The sequence below is a fragment of the Lissotriton vulgaris genome, chromosome 3_1 (genome assembly GCF_964263255.1).
Source record: "Lissotriton vulgaris chromosome 3_1, aLisVul1.2, whole genome shotgun sequence".
Taxonomy (NCBI): domain Eukaryota; kingdom Metazoa; phylum Chordata; class Amphibia; order Caudata; family Salamandridae; genus Lissotriton; species Lissotriton vulgaris.
Window position 1 is genome coordinate 138,632,650 of NC_141689.1, and position 20,706 is coordinate 138,653,355.

At 42.3% G+C, this 20,706-nt stretch overlaps 1 protein-coding gene across 1 annotated transcript in view; it reads left to right on the forward strand.

The window, feature by feature from the left end:
* The window catches only part of LOC147726098 (uncharacterized), a 66,980-nt gene extending 47,979 nt beyond the window's left edge, over positions 1-19,001 (forward strand). Inside the window, exons 2-3 of the mRNA XM_086960206.1 lie at positions 7,400-7,885; positions 13,872-19,001. Coding sequence (XP_086816332.1) covers positions 7,400-7,885; positions 13,872-14,365 — 980 coding nt within the window. The 3' untranslated portion in view covers positions 14,366-19,001. The remainder of the gene's footprint in view (positions 1-7,399; positions 7,886-13,871) is intronic.
* The last annotated feature ends 1,705 nt before the right edge of the window (positions 19,002-20,706 follow it).

A 20,706-nucleotide genomic window follows, 5' to 3' on the forward strand; every position in this document is an offset into this window, starting at 1 on the left:
CTAATCAATCGTAACTCACAAAACTCATAACAAATACCCAAGTCAATAAAAAGAGACCAACCTCTTGTAATGTCTTGTCACTTGGCATAAATTCTGTCTTAGCCATAAATTCATCAATGTTCAGGATACAATACATTTTTACTTTCCGCGATCAAATGCGTGACACGCTTCGGCCCAGAGTTCTCACTCCCACAAGCGCCATCTTTAAAGTACCAAGAGGCCATATCTTTATATATCAACTCAGTAATATACCAGCACACCGTACACTAACACTTCCTTAAATGGTGTGATCATAACTGAAGTATCTAAAACTTCCAAATCGTATTTTAAATATGAAAAATTATGTGTTACGAGTACATTTGTAATCACTACACTCATGCCGAGGGTGCAGAAAAAACAGACATAATAGAGGATACTGCTTCCATAATTACCTATATCAGTACATTGTTGTGCACGGAGTATAGTAGCTGCAGCCAATCTGCTTCAGTGTAGATTCTACTAGAGCCGTGTCCATTACTCCAAATGTAAAAAAATAAACCCTACAAGTCCACTAGTAAACTCCACATACACTCCTTTGAAAAATGGAGATAATGGGAAAAGAAAAGGACAGTGGAAAAAGGAGGAAGAAAGGATAGAAGGGCATATATCTCCACTAAGAACAATGATAACTTTATAAATTTTATCTACTTGCATCTTGATATTATCAAACATAGTAGTAATATTACAGTACCACCCAGATATACACCATTATGACCTTTTCAGTATCCCTTTCAATTCATAATTGATACACTTGCATTAATACACTTTGTGGAAGTTTGAACACCTCCAATGAGACATCATCTCTTCAGAAAATGCAAGGTGGGTCATTGATTCGTATAGCATATATTGTCAAATACATCATGAACTACATACAAAGAGTACATTCCTGCATATAAACAATAAAGTCATATAAAGAAAATAGAGTAAAACTCAAGGGGTAATTCAGTTACTCCTGGCCAAGAAAGTATTGGAGCTCATTATCAATATTCATTCCCTGCTCCACAGCTCTAAGCTTCATCAGCAAGAGAACTTCCCTTTGTCTTAGTTTCAATTGTCTATTGCCTGCTCTTGCAAACTGTTTCATATGGTCTTTGCCATGAAAGCTAAAAACATGTTCCTTTCTGCTGTCATGGTTCCGTATTGCGTGTGCAGAAATCAGATTTCTGCACACGCATCTCCATTCTTCTGTGCTCTAAAGTGCTCCATCATCCTGTCTCTCAGTCTTCTGATTGTGCTTCCCACATATATCATTTCACAGGAACATACTATCACATATATCACTTAAGTGGTGTCACAATTAATTAACATGTTGATCGTGTGATTCCCTGTGTCCTTATAGTTTAAATCTGTAACTTTTTTCTTAGCCCATCTACAGGAACTACATCTTCCACACTTGTAGAAACCCTTGAGCCGATTCTCCATCCATGTCGTTTGCTCAGATCTACTATGGTAGCTAGGACTTACTGTATTAGCCAATGTCATACCTCTTCTGAACGTCAAACTGGGTTTCTCACGTATAAAGGGCAATAGATCCTTATTTGCTCTAAGCAAGTGCCAGTATTTATTGAGAATTGAGTACAATTTATGGCTTTCTACACTATAATGTGTAACCAATCGTATTCTTTCTCCCTCCTTGCTTTTAGTGCCAGGTCTCATAGTCTCTAGAATCTGTGTACGTTTAAGATTTAGTTTTTTTTTCACCGCTCTATCTATCACACTCTGTTCATAACCCCTGGCCAAAAATCTCTGTGACATGTCTTCCAAATTCACCCTAAAATCTCCTTCATTGGTACAGTTCCTCCTGACCCCGAACCAGCTCACTGTAAGGTATCGCATTGATTTGACTCTTTGGATGGCAGCTGCTAGCATGCAATAAAGAATTGCAGCTAGTAGCCTTCCTATACATCTTACTACATAATTTTTTTTATTCTCAACAAAAAGTACTATATCCAAAAAAGTGATGTGTGCCTCATCATAGTGCATATTAAAACATAGGATCAGTTCATTATCATTCAAATAGTCAAAGAAAACTTTCAATTCATCAACAGACCCGGTCCAGATCAAAAGACAGTTTTCTATAAAACAACCCCAGTAGTAAATATATTCCATCCATTTCCGCCACCTATTGCCCAAGATCCACTCCACCTCAAACCACCCCTTGAAGAGGTTGGCAAAAGACGGAGCAAATCTGGATCCCATTGCGGTACCAAGGCGTTGCTTGAACCACTTACCATCAAAAGAAAACATTGTTTTTCAAAACCAAATCTGTCATATTTAAAATCATCATTGTGTGCTCATAATACTCAGCTGGTCTCCTATTCAAGAAAGTCTCAATTGCATGTAAACCAAGATGGTGGTGGATATTAGTATAAAGTGACACCACATCGAGGGTCAACCTAATCATCCCTGGTTCCCATGTAATGTCACTCATAATATTTAGTACATGCTTGGTATCCTGTATAAATGAAGAAGGATTATGTACATACAGTCTTAAAAAAGTATCAACATATTGTGAGAGCTTCTCAGTTGGTCCTCCTTTGCCCGAAATTATCGGTCAACCGGGTGGTCTGTCCCTACTCTTATGTACTTTCGGTAAAGTGTACATACATGGTGCTCTGGGAGAAACCACTAATAAGTAATTGTATTCATCAGGATCTAGTAGTGTATGGTCATACCATTCTCTAAGTTGTTTATTAATTACATGTGTCAGTTCACCAAGCGGGTTACTGGTTAACTGTTCATAATAAGTTTAATTGTTAAGTTGCAAAAGAACTTCCTCATTGTACTCCTTTGTATCCATTACAACAATATTCCCCCCTTCGTCTGCCATACGAATAGTCACATCCTTATTACTGCTTTGCTCCTTTAATGCCAACCTCTCTCCCCATGATAGATTATCCAATCTTCTATTAGGTCTATTTCTAGGGGATCTGTCTATAATTCTATCTAGGTCGTAGTTGACTGATCTGTAAAAGGCATTAATAGTATTGCCTGTTGTTAACTGTGGAGTCCACTTTGATTTCATTTTCACCCCACTGCTCTCACTCAAAAAATGGTTAATCTCTAATTCTTCAAGTAATTTAGATACAATACCTGGATCTTCCTCATTATCAGTAAGTGACATTAGTATTTGTGTATGATTAATCTCTTGAATAGTTAGATTGCTCACATCCTTTATTCCCAATTTTTTAGCCTTCTCTGGTGCATTCTCAAAAAAACTTTTTCAATTTCAGTAATCTTACAAACTTATATACATCTATTTTCGTCATGTACCAGTCTGCTGATGTCGTTGGGCAAAATCCTAGTCCCTTCTTCAATAAAGTAATCATTGTCTTGACAGCTCTACTGATGACAAGTTAATAATCTCAATCTAATTTCCTGATAAACAGTCTAAATGGTTCAGTTTTTCTGATCGAGTCTTCATCCCTTGTCTCTCCTTGTCTTTTTGAGCCTAGTTCCCGATTTCTGGCTTCCGTATCTCGATTCCCAATCCTCAGTCTCCGCACCTCCTGTAAAAAATTATTCTCGGGATCAATAGTACCCAGAGTTTCACCTAAATCTTCACCCTCACCCTCACTGCTAGACAAATTACTTGATGATGCATCAACATCACTGGTAGATGGGGCGTTCTCCTGATGTTTTGAACCCAAGGAATTCTATTCGAAGGAAGATATTGTTTCAGTGTTGCAGCATCCCACCATTTATTAAGTTCTGTTCTTTTAAGAGACTCCAGTTTAACAAACTTGGCCCTAAGGCCCTCCTTTTTTCACATTCGTAGAAGTACCTACAGCTGCACCAATTGAACATCCTGCAACTAAGTTGCTAAATAGTTCCTGCACTTCCTTGTCCCTATTTATAGTTACCCCTACAGCTGACCTTTTTTCTGAATTAAACAATTGATTAACAAATGGTAACCAGACACATCAATGGGCGCTCAGCAAAATCTGGGAAGTACAAATAAATTTTTTCTGAAGACATAGGGTGCTGGTGGCGTTGGACTACTTTTATAATCTACTGAAGCTGTGAGTAGACATTATAGAAATGAAAGGTTGGATGCATTAGAAGCACACTTATGTGATGTTATTTTGGGTTGCTGCCCTGAAGAAGTCAAGTTTGCTAGATTTTTGCACAACAAAACACATGTTGGCTGTTTTTCTTTGAATTGAACTTTAGAACATTAAACATCATTGGAAAAATGATGGACTGAACTGTACCGATTGAAGAACTATTCTTGTGAAGAAGGATCTTTAAGGACATCCACTCTGAATTTATGAGTGCTCGGGTAAGCCTTGTATCTGTTCTGTATTCTGCATCTGTGGATTGTGTTGGGGTTGTATGGTAACCAGCCTCTCTTCCCCTACGAGCACCACTGGAGTCTTTATTTATTGTACTTCCCAGATTTTGATGAGCGCCCATTGATGTGTCTGGTTACCAATTGTTTATCAACACCACTAAACTGCATCCTCCTCAATGTGCGCTCCCTACACAGGCACGCCATAAAAATGTGGGATCTCCTCAATAACCGCACGCTCGACATTGCCTTCATCTCAGAAACCTGGATCAACACCAAGTCTGTGCCTGACATCGCAACTGCTATCCTGATGGATACAAAATCTTGAGAAAAGACGGCCCCACCACCCAGCAGGAGGCATCACCATAGTTCACAATAGCTCCCTCTAAATGACAACCACTGACCCGGACAATGCTATGACCCCCATGGACCATCTGGACCATCTTTACTTCCAGATCCAGACCAACCCCAAAACGAGTCTCCGTGGAACCCTCATCTAAAGGCTGCCGTGCCCCATTCTCCTTTCACCAATACCATTGTTGCCTTCATCATATCTCACGCCCTTCCCTCTATAGACTGCATACTACTCTGAGACCTAACCTTCCACCTGGACAACCACAACAATCCCAACCCCACTGCCCTCCTAGAGAACTTTGCTAACAGAGGACTAAAGCAGCTTGTCACAGCCCATGCACACAGCAGGACACACACTCAACCCCCTCTTCACGGGAGGAAACAGCGTTTTCTACAGCTACACTATGGCACCTCTTTGGATGGACTACCACTGCATCCATTTCTCCTTCGGAAAACTCACTGTATAATAGCACGCTCTGCCTCCCCTTCAGAAGCTGGAACAAAGTCACTGAAGAACAGCTCATCTCCATCCTCATCAGCACTACACGTCCAATGACGCAAGTCACCAACACCACGGCAAATAACCTCCGCCGCTGGATCACTAACTGCGCCAACACCCGTGAACCCTCAATAAGCTACAGGACAACAGAAAAAGAAAGAAAGCTGGTTTCCTCCTGCACTCCAAGAATCCAAGCGGTCCTGCCAACAACTTGAAAAGACACGGAGAAACAGCGGAATCCTAAAAAACACACAAAACCTACAGAACAGCCAGCACAGCACACCGCCATCTCAACAAATCCACAAAGAAGAACTTCCTCTAAGACAGAATCCTCACCAACACCCACAACTCCAAAGAACTCTTCTCCATCATCCAAGAAAATCTGCAGTAAAACAAGGTGTCCTAACCTCCCAAGACTTCTGCAACAGACTCAGTACCTTCTTTCACATCAAGATTGACGCAGTTTACAACATCAACAACCAAGACTTCTGCACCACTTCAGCCCCCACCCCCAGCAACCTCACCCAACCGACCCCACTCACTTAGAGCCCGCTTACGACAGAAGACACCCTAAAAGACCATGAAAAGCATCCTCTCCGGAGCACCCTCACAACCCTGCCCCACCACACACATCTTCCACAGGGCTACCACGTCCATTGCACCCAAAGTATGCCGGACTATCAACCGCTTCCGCAAGATCGCCACATTTCTCGACGAATGGAATCACACCGAAGTCAACCCCCTCCTCAAGGAACCCTCCGCAGCCCTGACGGACCTCAAGAACTTCAGGCCCATCTCACTGCTTCTATTTGCAGCCAAGGTCAACAAAAATGTGTCAACCTCCTGAACCTCTCAGCTGCCTTTGACACCGTCACCCACCGCACACTGGTCACCAGACTCCTCGATTCTGGCATCCAAGGAAAGGCCTTCGACTGGACACGCTCATTTCTAACAGGCAGAACTCACTGAATAAGACTCCTGACCTACTTCATAGCACCAACATAGGCCATATGTGGAGTAACCCAGGGATCCTCCCTCAGCGCCACCCTCTTGAACATCTACATGACCTCCCTCGCAAACATTGTCAGAAACCATGGGCTCAACATAGTGTCCTACATCGATGACACCCGGTTCATCCTCTCCCTCACCAAGGAACCCAACATCACCAGGCACAACTGCCAAGAAGGGATGAAGGCCTTAGCCACCTGGATGAAGAAGAGCTGCCTGAAACTCCACTCAGAGAAAATAGAAGTCCTCATCACATCATTGGCTGTACCCCTCCATCATGGGATTACACCTGATAGCCCCTCACCTTTGGAAACCCCCAGCCCCACCCCAACAGACCATGCGTAAAGCCTCAGCATCATACTGGACTCATCACACACTATGAACTGCCAGATCAATACCGTATCCTTGGCCTGCTTCACCATCCTCCTCGTGCTCCAATAAACTTTCAGATGGATCCCCTCCAAATCCATAAAAACGGTCAGGCACACCCTCCTTACTAGCAGACTGGACTACGGCAACGCCCTCTATGCCGAAATCAACAAAAAATCCCTTTGCAAGCTCCAGACATGCCAGAAGGCCGCAGCCAGACTGATCCTAGACAGCCCCCATCAGAACCACATCACCCAACCCCTCCATGTTCTCCATTGGCTTCCCATTGAAAGAAGAATAACCTTCAAGCTCCTCACGCACACATACTAGGCCCTCTACAAAATCGAAGCAGCATAATTAAACAACCGCCTCTCCTTCCACGCTGCCAGGATGACCTCTCTCTGCCCACCATTCCACACAACTATGAGAGCAGAACAGGTGGAAAGTCCTTCTCCTACCTCGCAGAGAAGAACAGAAATGACTTCCCCCTATAGCAAAGCCCTACACTGCTCCAGTTCAGGAAGGCACTCAAGACCTGGCTCTTCAGATGACGAGCACCCAACAGAGCCCCCCCCCCGCGCCTTGAAACGCATGAGTAGCTGCACCTTAAAACCCATGATTGATTGAATAGCTGCCAGATCCAAGATCCATATGAACCCCCTGCATTGCAAGCACTGTTTTGAAGCCCAGGAAGTCTTAGCCTTGTTAGTTGTAAAATATTGTCAAGCTATATTGTATATTTGTATTCTGACATCCTCCCTATCTAAAAATATTGAAAAACACCACTGCCTCTGTCCGAATACATTTCTAAACTTTGTTCTTTTCTTCTCCCCTTTTAGGTACAATCTTTCCGGGTCACATTCTGAGTCTCATTCCTGTTACAGAAAAGAGTTTTGAACAGGCTGTTCTGACACCCTTTGTGGGTGGCTTAAATACCTTGACATCCGTTGCTGAAACCTTGGTGACCAGTTCCAACCTTCTGCAAGTCATTCAAAATGTTCGCCAACTCCTAGAGTCGTCACACAAAAGTCTGTCAGAGGCAGAGAAGTCATCTGTAGAGCAAGTGAAATCATTGAGCTCAAATGTAGAAGAGCGCTCAAACCTGATAAACCGTATGAATGATGAACAGAAGGTGCTACAAGATAAGCTAAAAGGTGGACCTCAAGAACAGGAGACCCTTGCCAAACAACTGCAAGCAGAAAAGGCAGAGATCAAGAATATAAATGATACTATAGAGAAAGGAAGGGAAGCATGGTACGCTGGAGTCGCAGAATGGAAGAAGGGCCTTGGCTTGATGTTTGTGCCTATAGTTGGACCAATAATAGGTATATATTGCTCTTGACTTGTATTGAATGTCATAAAAGAAAAAACACACCCACATTCATATCACCTAGTCCCAAACAAAACCATGATAAACACCTAGGGCCAAAATGTCAAAGATTTTACGCAACACAGGGCAGCAAAAAAAGTTGCATTGCTGTTTTGCCTCAACAGGCAAGAGCTGAAATGTGTGGCATAGCTACAAAGGATTGGCACAGTAATGCTCCCTCCGTGTGCTGGCACACTTTCTACAGCCATTAAACTAGGCAGGTACCCTTGCACCCTAGGACAAGGGTAAGTAAGCTGTTGGCAGGATAGTTTTGTGCAGAAAGGCTTTTCTTCCTGCACAAAAACTATGGTTTAATGCTACTTCCTCTGTTTATGGGTGCTACAGAATGCAGCACACATGTAGAGAGGAAGAAAGGAGGTATCCTAAAAAAAGGTTCTCATTATGCCAGCCTCTGGGTGGTGTAAATCCATGTATACAAATCTTGATGGATATAAATTTGCTTCAGAATTCATCGGTTGATTCACAGGAATGCCCATGCACCTTCCATTGAACACTCATTAGAAGCATTGCCTTTGGTCTTATGGATACACCGCTCATCATATGTGTTAGTTTATAAATACCATCCTGGATTTTGACCCGGGTTTGTGTTTGAAAAGCAACACAAACCGATAAAAAATCTGTTCAAATCTGGCCCTGGTTTCTAACACACATACGTTCACATAGATAGTTACATCACTCTGGAAGGCATATTCACAAAAACTCACCATGCTCACACACATACATACATATATTTAAAGAGACTCAGATGAAAAGATAACACACATAGAGGACAAATACCAACTCTCTAGGCATAACTACAGAAAGACAAAAAGATTGTAGGAGGCAGAAGACAACACAAGCCTTTAAATGGGATTTACTAAGCTATGCAAACCCACCTTGAGTGGCTATGCATGGCTTAGCCTTAATTACTTCCTTTCATTACTCTGAATTGAGAATGCATTCCATGAATCCAGCTATCAATTTTTATACTATCCCATATTTACTGTGATTGCATCAGAATATATCACTTTCCCAAGTGAGGTGTGACAAAGAGAAATATTTTGATTTCTCTTTATTTCTTCTTTTCAGTTGTGCTGCATTATACATCTCACATAGAAAGAGAAAACACCTCTAAAGATTGTTTTTTTGTGCGAGAAGGTTCCACTTTCTGTACAGAAACATTCCTGCCTGTAACGCCGGCACCCATGCACTATGCTGCACGGATGACCGCATTGGCACTAAGCTGCACATAGTGTACCAGCTTAAGAAGAGAGCATGAATGATCTATATCTTTGTAAATATGAAGCAATTCTGCTCTATCCATTTAACACAATGCAGTTCATTGCTCACTCTTTGCTTGCTTCCCTGATTTGCGTAGAAGCTTGGTAAATTTAAAATACTGCCTCTGTAAAGGGAACTAAAATGAAGTACACTATATAGAGAGAGTGAGATCCTCGGAAAAAGATAGAGGCAACAAGCACATAGTACTAACTGTCTTTTTCAGGTAGTGTGGGCGAGCTATTCGGCTTATCAGAGGACAGTGTAAGGCATTTGTTTTACTTAACAAGACAAACACTGCTTGAATAAATTCTTCCGTAGACTTTTAATTACGGAGAGAAATGCATTGCAGTTCAAAATATGCAGTACTTTCAGTATCTAGGCACTTGGCAATCGATACCATCAGATATTTACAATTGCGGTCAGAGAAAGCAATGGAAATGTATAACTTGAATGCAACCACCAACGCAGTTGCTGTTGTGGTCACTGGCAGCAGGTCTCTCTAGGTCTACGGATGCCAAACACCGCCAACCCGGTGGTGTTGGTGGCTGGATAGCTGGTGTGATCTGGATGGCGGAGGACAACTGACTCAGATGCTCAATCGATCACTGGAAGGAGGGCTCCACGAAGGAGTTTCAAAGTTCACTGTCAGCGGACAGGCCACAGGGTGATGCAGAGCCGACCCTCATGGAGTAGGCAGTCATGCCACCATTACTGATGAACGCTGTGGAAGCTTTAGGTCTCGGCATCAATGTAAAGTGTCCCCTCCTCTTTCAAGGTTTTGTGGGATCCACTGATATCACCATGTTCCTGTTCAGCAGCTTGCTACTGCAGGCTGTCAAGAGTGGGACAGGTCCTCTGCCCCTGACACTGATCTTCCTGAGAGGGTCCCCCTGGACTCAAAAGCTCAGGCTGGTAAGGCTCAAACTCCTGTGGCTTAGTTCGTGCTGAGGCTGACTCTTCTTCTCCCTTTGGAGAGAGGTCTGTTCGGAAACTGGTTTTCCAGTGCTCCTGCATTTCCTCTTGGAGGGCTCGGTCATTCTTCCAGACTCCAGCACCTATTTTGCAGTCTAAGCTCTGCTCTTTGCTCAGGTTTTTGCACACCCCCAGCGTGTCCTTCCAAGGATTCTGGCATGGATCCTTAGCAAATCCTCAGCCCATGGTAAGGTCTCCAAATCAATACCAAGCCAACATTCAGCAGGGAGTGTCAGAGAGACTGCTATTTCTTACTTAACAGCACCCCCGCCTAGTCAAAGGACACCATTGCCATGTGATGGTTTGTCGTCACATTGTCAATGTTTGTGACTGGATAGAACCTTTCAGGCATGCACTGATCAGGGGACACAAGATTCTAAGTCAGGATGGTGACACGAGCACCAGTGTCTCCCAATCCTCCTACCCTAACCCCATTAACAACAGGATATTGTTTGTATTTTTGCATGTTATTGGGCCAGACAACTAAGGCAGCTAAGTCCACATTCCCCATGAGAGTCACCTCAGTGAGCTCTCTGACATGGTCAGGGCCCTCCTGAAATCCAATATGGAGGCTCTCCACTGCATTTACTGCAGAAGAACTTGAGGGATTGTTCTTGTTTTTACAGCCAGGGTGTCCGGATTGGTGCCCACAGAACCAACAGTCCTGACACCAACCCTTCTAAGGATCCCAATTCTTCCCCTGGTACAGCCCTTGGCTTTGAAGTGTCCCAGGGCCCGCCCTTCTGTACAGGTTGTTAGTGCCTGATTAAGACTGTTTGTTTTTAGGATTACCCTCTTTATCAGGGTGAGGGCTTCCTGGTCTCCCTCTTTTGGTCTTCCCCTACCAAGGGCAGTTTTGGTCATGCAAATTTTAAACCAGTGGTTTTATTTCTTCCCAACTCTGGAGGAGAAAGTATATCCAGGTTTACCAGATGCTGATGTAACTTCTCATTGTTACAATTACTCAAATTGCTCTTTCATATTTAACTTTAATGCCCTTTGTAGTCTAGGTAGGCGCGTTCCTTTGTAAACCCCTGCGCTACATTATACCTGTGTTAGGAATAATGTATCTAGGGTGGGTGTATAAGATTTTAGTGCACCAGTTCTAGGACGCCATTGCTTGAAAACTTTACGCCTGACATGATCATGACTACTGGTTTCAGGCATTATTTTACAATAGTTCTGAGCTTTTCGGAGATTTTCAAAACAATAACTAAATTACTTGGTCCTAAATAAAGTGCAGATTTTTGCATTTCTAAATGTTTGTTTCAGGGACTTAACCAATGCCCTAGCGGTTTATTTTACCCACTCACAAGTTTTTCTGTCTAAAGGCATTTTCTGGATTTACTCATGTGTTCACTCATTGACAAAGAAGTCCAGCAAATAAGATTTGGGCACCCCACCGCTGATCCACCAATGTTAGATACTTCCTGTCTGTACAGTTTACTAAAATGACGTTAACAATTTATAGTGTGTGAGATATTCCCAGAGGAAGATGGTAAACAAGCAGTTAATACTAACTATCTTTTTGTGGTAATGTGGGCAAGCAGCTATTCTCATCAGAGGACATTGTTAACCATTTCTTGTAGTCACTGAGGCAATAAATGAGACGCATACAGAATGATAAATAACAAGATTCTTTATATATGTTTTTGAGAAGTAAGACTTCAAATTGGAAATATGTTTTATACAATACCAGTAATTTGAATAAATACTTGTAGACTTTTAGTTATGGAGAGAAATGCAGTGCAGTTCAAAATATGCAGTACTTTCAGTATCTAGGCACTTGGTGGTTGATATCATCAGATGGTTACCATTTCAGTTGTCAGAAAAAGCAATGGAAGAGTATAGCTTGAATGGAGTTCAGTAGACAATCAACACAGTTACAGTTGCGGTCGCCGGCAGCAAGTGACTGTAGGTCTATGGATGCCAAACTCTGCGAACTCAGCGGTCGTGTTTTCGGGTGGTTTGATTTGGATGGTAGAGGACTGCCACTCAGATGCCATCACGGTCACTGGAAGGAGAGCTCCACCGAGGAGTTTCAAAGTTCACTAGTACTGACAGGCCAAAGGAGTGGTACAGAGCAGGTCATCATGGAGTAGGCTGTCTTGCCAGTGTTGCTAACGTACGCCATTAGTGTCATTGGCAAGAGGATAAGGCTCTCAGAAACGGGGCTGTTTCCAACATTGGTCATCCTGCTTAGAGGATCAATCAAGATGATGGAGTAGTACAGGGGTCAATTCCAATGGACTTGTAAACCAACAGGCCTTGGAAACTGCAATGTTTCTTTTCCAGCGGTGAGTTGCATCAACACAGAGTGTGCCAGTCCTCAACCTGGGGGGTTTCTTTACTAGCAGATGCCAGGCCCAGATCCTCTAGCCTAAATGGAGGATCTTGGCAATTTACAAAGTCTGCAGGGGTTCCTGGTTTTCTCGGTGCCTTGCAGGCTTCAGGAAGAAGAGCAATTTCTAGTGGTCAAGTCTGCTCGCAGTTGGCAGGGATCTGCGCCGGTTTCTCCTTCAGTAGGGTTCAGTTCCTTTTCTGCCAGCAGTCGTCTTCCATTGTCTTTTATAGGTCAGTTGAATGTTTTGTATGGTTCTCTGGGAGCGATCTGAATACTGAATTTGGGGCCGTTTTTAGGGGAGGCCAGGTAGTAGCTAATGGGCTGCCTAAATGAAGGGTGCCTACACCCTCTTTATGCTCATCCACATAGGGAGTCTGCATACACCGACTCCAAATAAACTACTATCCCAATCTTAAGATGGCCAATAGTGAAAAGTAGCGTCTACCTTGCCTGCCCGACCTGAAGGGTTGTACAGGGTGAGGGTAGACCAACCTCCTACTTTACCTAATTTCTCCCCACCAACAGTGGAGCAAGGCTGGGGGAATCACCATCTACTTCTAACAGCAGAGGGCTGCTGGCAGGGATCAAAGGTAGCATGTCCTTTGAAGTTCCCTCTTCTGCAGAGGCAGATCTTTTAGGGGAAGGTGTCACCACCTCTGCCCAAAGCAGCCATTGTCTCTGGATCTGGAGAGCTCTAGCTCTCCTCCCAGGGGTCCAGAAACATGCATGGTGATGGCAGGCTGGCTAAAACCAGACATGGGCAACACTAATGATGGATAGGTGTTCAAGCAATTGATAGTTTTTTTTCCATATAATAACAAACAGCAGGCAGAATTGGTAGAGTTTGATTCTGCAGAATTCCTTTAAAATTCTGTGAGGTTCTGTGGAATTCAGACGGGTAGAGTGGGCATTTGGCACTAGTTCCTAAATGCAAAATTCACTGTTACATCTAAACAAGTCTGGAAGAGGGGCAGTCCCTCTATGTTTAAAAGATATTGCAGATTAAACTTCGTCCTTAACCATAGAGAGACTGCTCCTTCTTCCTGCCCAGTTTAAAAACCAACTCTTGCAAATTATTTCAGCCAGTGGAGCTGCATAATTTCAGAAATTTTGCTAATAAGAGCAACTCCTAATTACCCAAAGATCCATCCAGAGCGAATATTAATAGTTATCATGTTATGCTAGTAGCAAAACATGAAATCCTTCCAAATTGTAAACATTTGCAATGAGATGCTTTGTCCTATGATAAGCACATGATCTGAATAATCTCTTCATTTATATGTATTAACACACTTCATTGTTACAGTGTGCCAATAAACATGTAGTCTTTTTCCCTTTCTGTTAGGTGCTGTCTTTATGGGTAGAGGTATAGACGCTCGAAAAAAGGCATACAGTGACGTAATAGAAGCTCAATTGAAGAGAAGGGCGCACAGAAAAACAGTGGAGAAGATTACATTTGACCTTCAAACCTTCGAGACTACAATCCGTTCCACAGAACAGACCATTGTAACTAATACAGAAAAAATCAAATTCCTCCAACAGGATCTAAACTCTGAAAGGGCACGGCATCAAAATTTGAATAAATTCCTCATCTCGTTGAGGAAATGCACCAGTTTACTGAGCACTGTTGCTGGCCTGACCAGTGAGGCAAACATGTACCTGGAGCTCAGTAGAGTGATTGATGGTCTGGTTGGAGTCTTGGGTGAAATTGGTGTGACTTTACGCCCCCTAGTTGAAAGTAGTAAAGAGTATTCGTTCCTAATCTCTGCTAAATTACCAACCACCATACAGAAGCTGGAAGAGGCTAACCGTAGGTTGAAGAAAGCTGCAGCGTCCTAAATCAGGGCATCCCTATAGCACTGCCGTTTGTGTCAATCCCTGTAATCTGCTTTTCTTCATATATTTTGCTCTGCAATACTTTTAGTTGGAGCTCCTACATCTCCTACGTTTCTCTTCTTAATTGAGTATGTGCTGCTAGCTGACCAGGTCCTCTAGCCTAAAGAAGACATCAAATTAAGCACAGCAACATCCCCCTGCCAGACCCACCTTTTTCTTGTTACACAGAAAAGTTCCATACCATTAACCTCATCTTCAGTTAATGAATACAGAACATCCAATAGCACATCGACAGCACCAACCCTGCTTCATCTCTTACAACTGCACCTTGCCCTCAAATCCAACAACAATACATCTTCAAATTCCTATCTCACCATCATAATCCCTCAAAGGCACTTCTTATGAAGATAGGGATGCATTTACAATATTTTGCCGAAGGAGAACACTGCAAGTCTTCCTGCTACACTGCCTTACAGCAAAAGAAAAGGGCAGGAATGTGCCTTGTTGATCAGATACGTCTCATTCCTGTCCTCTTTCCCTGCACTGGTGCTAAAGTGACTGCCACGCGCCATGGTGCAAGGATGTCTGCGTTGTGGAAATTGTTATTGTGCAGGAAAGGACATCATCCTTCACAAAAGCAATCCATGGAGGCAATTTCCTCCTCTGATATGCTTAATGCAGAGGAAATAAATGGTGAGATAAAAAAGATATTTCTCCTTGTTACGCCTCCCCTACTCTTCCCCATGTGTAGGCTTCTGACGAATTCCCAAGTTTACAGAACATTGCAAATCTAGGAATGTGTCAAGTGCCATCGGTGTTAAGTGGGAACACCCACAGTAACGCCGATGGCAGGCCTCCTCATCTCAATGCTAGGCAACTCAGCAACTTGCGCTACGTTGCCTAACACTATATCTACAATGCCATGAAAAGCCAAGAAGGGGGGATTTACATGACCTTGTAACTATGGCACTGCTGATTGTGCCAATGGAGCGCCATTAAAGTGTCATTCAGGCAGTGCAGAGACCTTGTAAATGAAGCCTATAATGTCTTACCCTCACCCTTAATCAAAGCTCACTCAGAAATCTCCCTCTTACCCGTACTCTCCATTGCCAATGCCTTCCTTACTCAAGGTATCTTTTCAGGAGCTCTCAATACAGGCCAGATACTCTCACTCCTGAAGCATGTAACTCTGGACCCTGATGACCTCACCAACTTTTAGCCCATCAGTCACATACCATTAATCTGCAAGCTCATGCGATCTGGCTGAAATTGCAGCTGTTGCCAGGCGTTATATGATCAATCTAAAAAACAGACTTTAAGGAGCACTAACAGGTGAGAGGCTTTGACTCTGTCCTTATGTTGATAGTCTGCAGTACATCTTTTGATAATGTAAAAGATATGTGCTTCTACAAAAAACTGCTTGCCCTACAAAAAGGTTTGATCATTTTGTTTATGAAGCCAGTTGCCTGAGCTTAAACGTTCATAGACAGACACAAAAATGTCTTAGATAACAAGATAGTTTGCAGTGTTTGTTTTTCTCGGGCAGGAGCACAGATGAGAGGAGTGTGATTATTACCTTTGCGCTCCCGACTTCAGTTTTGTGTTTGAGGCCCAGGCTTCACTAATCTACATGGACTTCTTTTTCCAGCGTGAATGTGCAACTGTTACCTGAACTTATATGATCATCGTAAAAGAGCTTTGGAAGTCTTACTGAGAGTGGGGCAAAGGCTCCACCCACATCATGGTTCTCATAACTTGTGGATTTGAATGGGCCAAATAGGTGTGCTTCCACTAAAACACTATGTTCTATTCCAAAGTGTACACTCACAAAAACTGTCTATGAATAAATGTTATGATAAAGGCACTAGGCCTGACACATTTAATGTGAAAAATCATGTCTTTACGTCGATAGACATTTAAGTTTGAAATGTTATTATTCTCTTTTAAAGCCTACAGATAGGGATATAATATGGAATCTGACATAAGGGCCATAGTAGTTACTTAGTGTATCAATCTGTTGATGTAGAAGGCTTGCTGTGTCAGAATTGTTATTAGCGGGTACTTGGACATACAGTATTTTGTGGGTCGAACAAAATGTGGATGATAACAGTCTTTGCACCACCAGCATTGTAAGGCCTGAAAGAAACAGTGACTCAAAGGGAGTGAATGTTTAATTTGGAGCTTTTTATACTGCTTCACATGCATTAACAAGCTTAAAAGGTATGCTTGTAACCACTGAAAGAGACTAGGGAAGGGGGTGAAATATTCTGACAAGCTCTTTACAAAAATAATTGCATTTCTCTCCTCATTGCTTAGAATAGTAATCAAACAATATCCATGTATTTGCTAATATATATAAGTAATCAAATGCCCAATGTTCGGTAATTCTGTGAAAACAAATGTTTCTGAATTCATATTTTGCAATGATGGCAAATTGTGAATGTTCAATCATTTACAACGCAATATATTGTTTGGTTCCCACTTTAAAACAAGAAATTAGTTTTGTCAATTTTCACAAATTACCTCAAAGACTAAAATATACAAAAATTATAATGATTTCAGCACCTGCCTGCGAACTTTTTAATTTTGCATCACACATTTCTCTGCTAATTCCAGTGCGGTTAGATTTACACTCAGATGGGATTTTATGGCATAAAGTCCAATGCACCTTTTATTTCCATTTTAAACTGAGAGAAACATGGATTGCTTCTAGCCACCTGCCCATTTGTGTCAAAGTACATTGACAGTTGGGCAGTTATTAATCAAACCAAAAACACTAAAGGGCACATTATGATGGCGGACGGACCTGAGTCTGTCCGCCACCATAGAGTAGGAGGAAACCTCCGCATGGGCTGCGGAATTCCCTCCTGTGCAATTAGGATGTGACCGCCAGCCTGGCAGTCACATCCTCTATTCTTAACATTGCGGCCGGTGCAGCTTGAAGCAATGTTAAAAATGCACGCATTGCATTTGTATGTAGAAAGTGGCAGGCACTGCGCGGTGCCTGCCGCTTTATGCATACAAATGCAGGGGGGTACCATAGGTACCCCCCATGTGCACCCCCCCCTTCACGTAGGGGGCCCGCAACGGGGGGGCCGCAGTGAAGTAACACATGTTTTTCCATGGTGGAAAAGCCGCTGCGGAAAAGCATGTTTCAGAGCCCATTCTAATCTGGCTGACGGTGTCTGAGAGACACCGTCACCATATTAGTGCTTTTCCGCCGCGGTTGTAAGCCAACTGCGGCGGAAAAGCTGCGGACGGAAACCAGGATCTACCAGCCGTCCTAATGTGGCGGTGGGTCTTTGGTGGGTCCGCAGAGGATTGTCCGCATCCTCCGGGCCGGCGGTGGCTTCCGCCGGCCCGGAGTATGCGGAAAATCCTCCATCCTAATGAGGCCCAAAGTGTTTGCTTACTTTTCCAGTCACCGAGGGAGCAGCGTACACCTGTTTCCCTAAAACACAGACTTGTTACATTTGAGTGCTTAAATAAGCTTCCTTTTACCAGTAAATGTATATTGTGTGGATCCAGATACCAGGAAACCTGTTTTACAGGGCAGCATAAGCACTGAATCCAAATTGCTTACCAACTTACACCTCATGGATCTAGGTCGTTTCAGGACAGCTTCATCTTCTCAATGGTCTTGATAGCAATGCACTATGGTTGCACCTTTCAATAAGGCTACTAGAGTTGGCTTGGTCTCTGTTTTAGAAGCACCAAATGAGGTTGGTAACGCATTAACTAAACCAGCAGTAAAGGGTGGTGGGAATATAGGACCAGCATTTAGCTGAAAGCATTTCTAGAATGGACATTTATGGTTGTATGACCTAGAAACAAGCCAACTAACACCACTTCTGTAACAGGCTTTGTAATTTAGCCTGAACAAGTCCACCAATTGAAACTAGGGTACAAATAAACAAGTATTGTAACATAGCAACTGGTCTATATCTGACAAGACATTTATGCATCTCTTAGAGCGCGAACAGATTGATGCATGCTCTGTACTGGCACCAGATTACTTAAAAACTGTAGATAAATCTCATTTGTAAACAATTTAAACACTGTATGTCCTCTTGTAACCATTCAAACATTAATCTGCCCAGCGAACAGAATGAAAATAACATGAATAGAGCAGGCTTAACAGGGGTTGGATTAACGTTTAACAATGACTCCTTTAGGGTCTGTTTATGTTTCATACAGTAAAGGCCTATGCATAAACAGACAATACCAGCAAGCAGAATCAGATTACAAGTGTTGGACAGGCATATAGTAAATAAAAGACGTTAACAAAAACTACACACACCATGTTCTCTTTGATGTTTATTTATATGTTCTATAAATGTTGCCTGAGGCTAGAAGCATAGGAAAAAAATGAAAATAGCATCTCACACAGTTTTGCCCAACAAGGCTGATGGGGAGAACAAGCACCAACCCAGGGCAACACTTGAAATGTAATGGTTAGCCGATTGTGAGCTCAAGTACCCTAGGTTTGCAGAGTAGCTATGGTGTAAATTGCTTTAACTCGTTGGACAAAGATTCTAGCAAATTATTTTTTATAGCAAGAAAAGCTTCTCCAGTACATAAGCAGCTAAGGGTGGCAAACTAATACGTTTTTCTAGACTGAACTATAAAAGGCACACAAGTGGCCAAAAATAATTAGTGAATCTGTAATTTTAGAATCACTCTTTTTATTCGGAGATTCTGTGTGCAATACACATTCAGTGCCCCTAAAAGGCAGCGCAGAACTAACACCTCACGTCACTTCTGGCAAAGATGCTCCAGAGTAGGTGAACAATATTCTATTTTTAAATAATAAAATTAAGAGAATGAGGCACAAAATGTAACGTTTGGGGCACTAACTTAATATCCTTTCCACATTCATTACGTGTTAAGAGGACCGAAAATGTTCCAATTAAATACCGACAGTGTTGACATATCATGAATTTAGGCAATAACCCAAAAGTTACACCAATCATTACAAGTACATTAATGAACGGTTCCTAATCGCAAAATATATCCCAACATCAAGAATGAAAACTGGGAACAAACAGATGTTTTTTGCGGATTGAAAATAATCAAAAAATAAAACCAACATGGGTAGCAGTTTCAAAATATGCAGGGTGATGCATGACACCCGGTGGTAATTGCTCAACAATGGTAATTCGTGATATAAAGGTAAAAGGAATTTCTACAAGCTTTAGGAGACCTGTGGAAGGCCTTTGTGGATGATATTGAGTATCCGCCAGTGTTTACATACACTTCTTGTTGAATGCCCGTTTGAATGAGCGATGCATCATTCAACAGTGAATTTAAAAAAGTCATTCCTGCCATGTTAGAAACTGCCCAATAGGCTCTGATTTCTAACATGGCTTAACAGCAGGTATGACTTTTTCAAATTCACTGTTGAGTTTGATAAAAACAAATTAGCCTTTTTAGACCTAATGAATGTGACTACATCATCAGATTTAGAGACTGAACTGTACAGGAAACCAATGGCCAGAAATTCATTATTATGGTAAGATAGCCATCACCCAAAATCACTCCGTGATAATTTACCTTTTGGTCAATTTCTTCGAGTGCGGAGAAATTGTTCCACTAAGGAGAGATTTGAGAATCATGCCTCTACATTTTCTTGTCAATTACGGGCTAGAAGTATCCCAGAAGACTAGTGCGTCGCTCACTCATACGGGCCTTCAACAATAACAGGGAGGCTCTGCTAGATCTTCCTGGACCTAAACCTGAATTTACCAGGCTTACATTTGTCACTACTTTTAGCGCCTTGTCAAACAGTATTCAAAGAAGTGTACGCAAACACTGGTGGATACTAAATATAGGCAACAAAGGTCTTCCACTCCTTTGTTTGCTTCTAAAAGGAGCACTCCTCTTCGAGATCAACTTGTACATTCAAGACCTAAAACCAAACTCGCTCCAGGAGGGGGGACTCTTTGCAATCTTCCTGCAGTACAAGGTCATTTTCAATGCGGGTCCTGAAAGTGGTCCAAGTCACTCAATTCGAGGCAGACCTCCTTCAAGCTTTGATAAGCCTTGTAATCTCCAGATCTAAACACTATCTTGCTGTGGTCCCGGTAACTGAAAGTAAAAATTAAAAAGAAGAAAAATTGATCTGGACTGTCTTTGTACAACTTCTGTAGTTAAGAATCGAGGTTATTGTACGGACTACCTTTGTGAGTGTAGGTACATGTGTATGTATATAGTGTATGTATGTATATAGTATACATACATACACTATATATAGTATAGTGTTGCATTACATTAATTTACAAAGTCATGCATATTACCCCCTGCTTGGTTTAAAAAATATTACTTAAGCCTTTGCCTTGTTGACG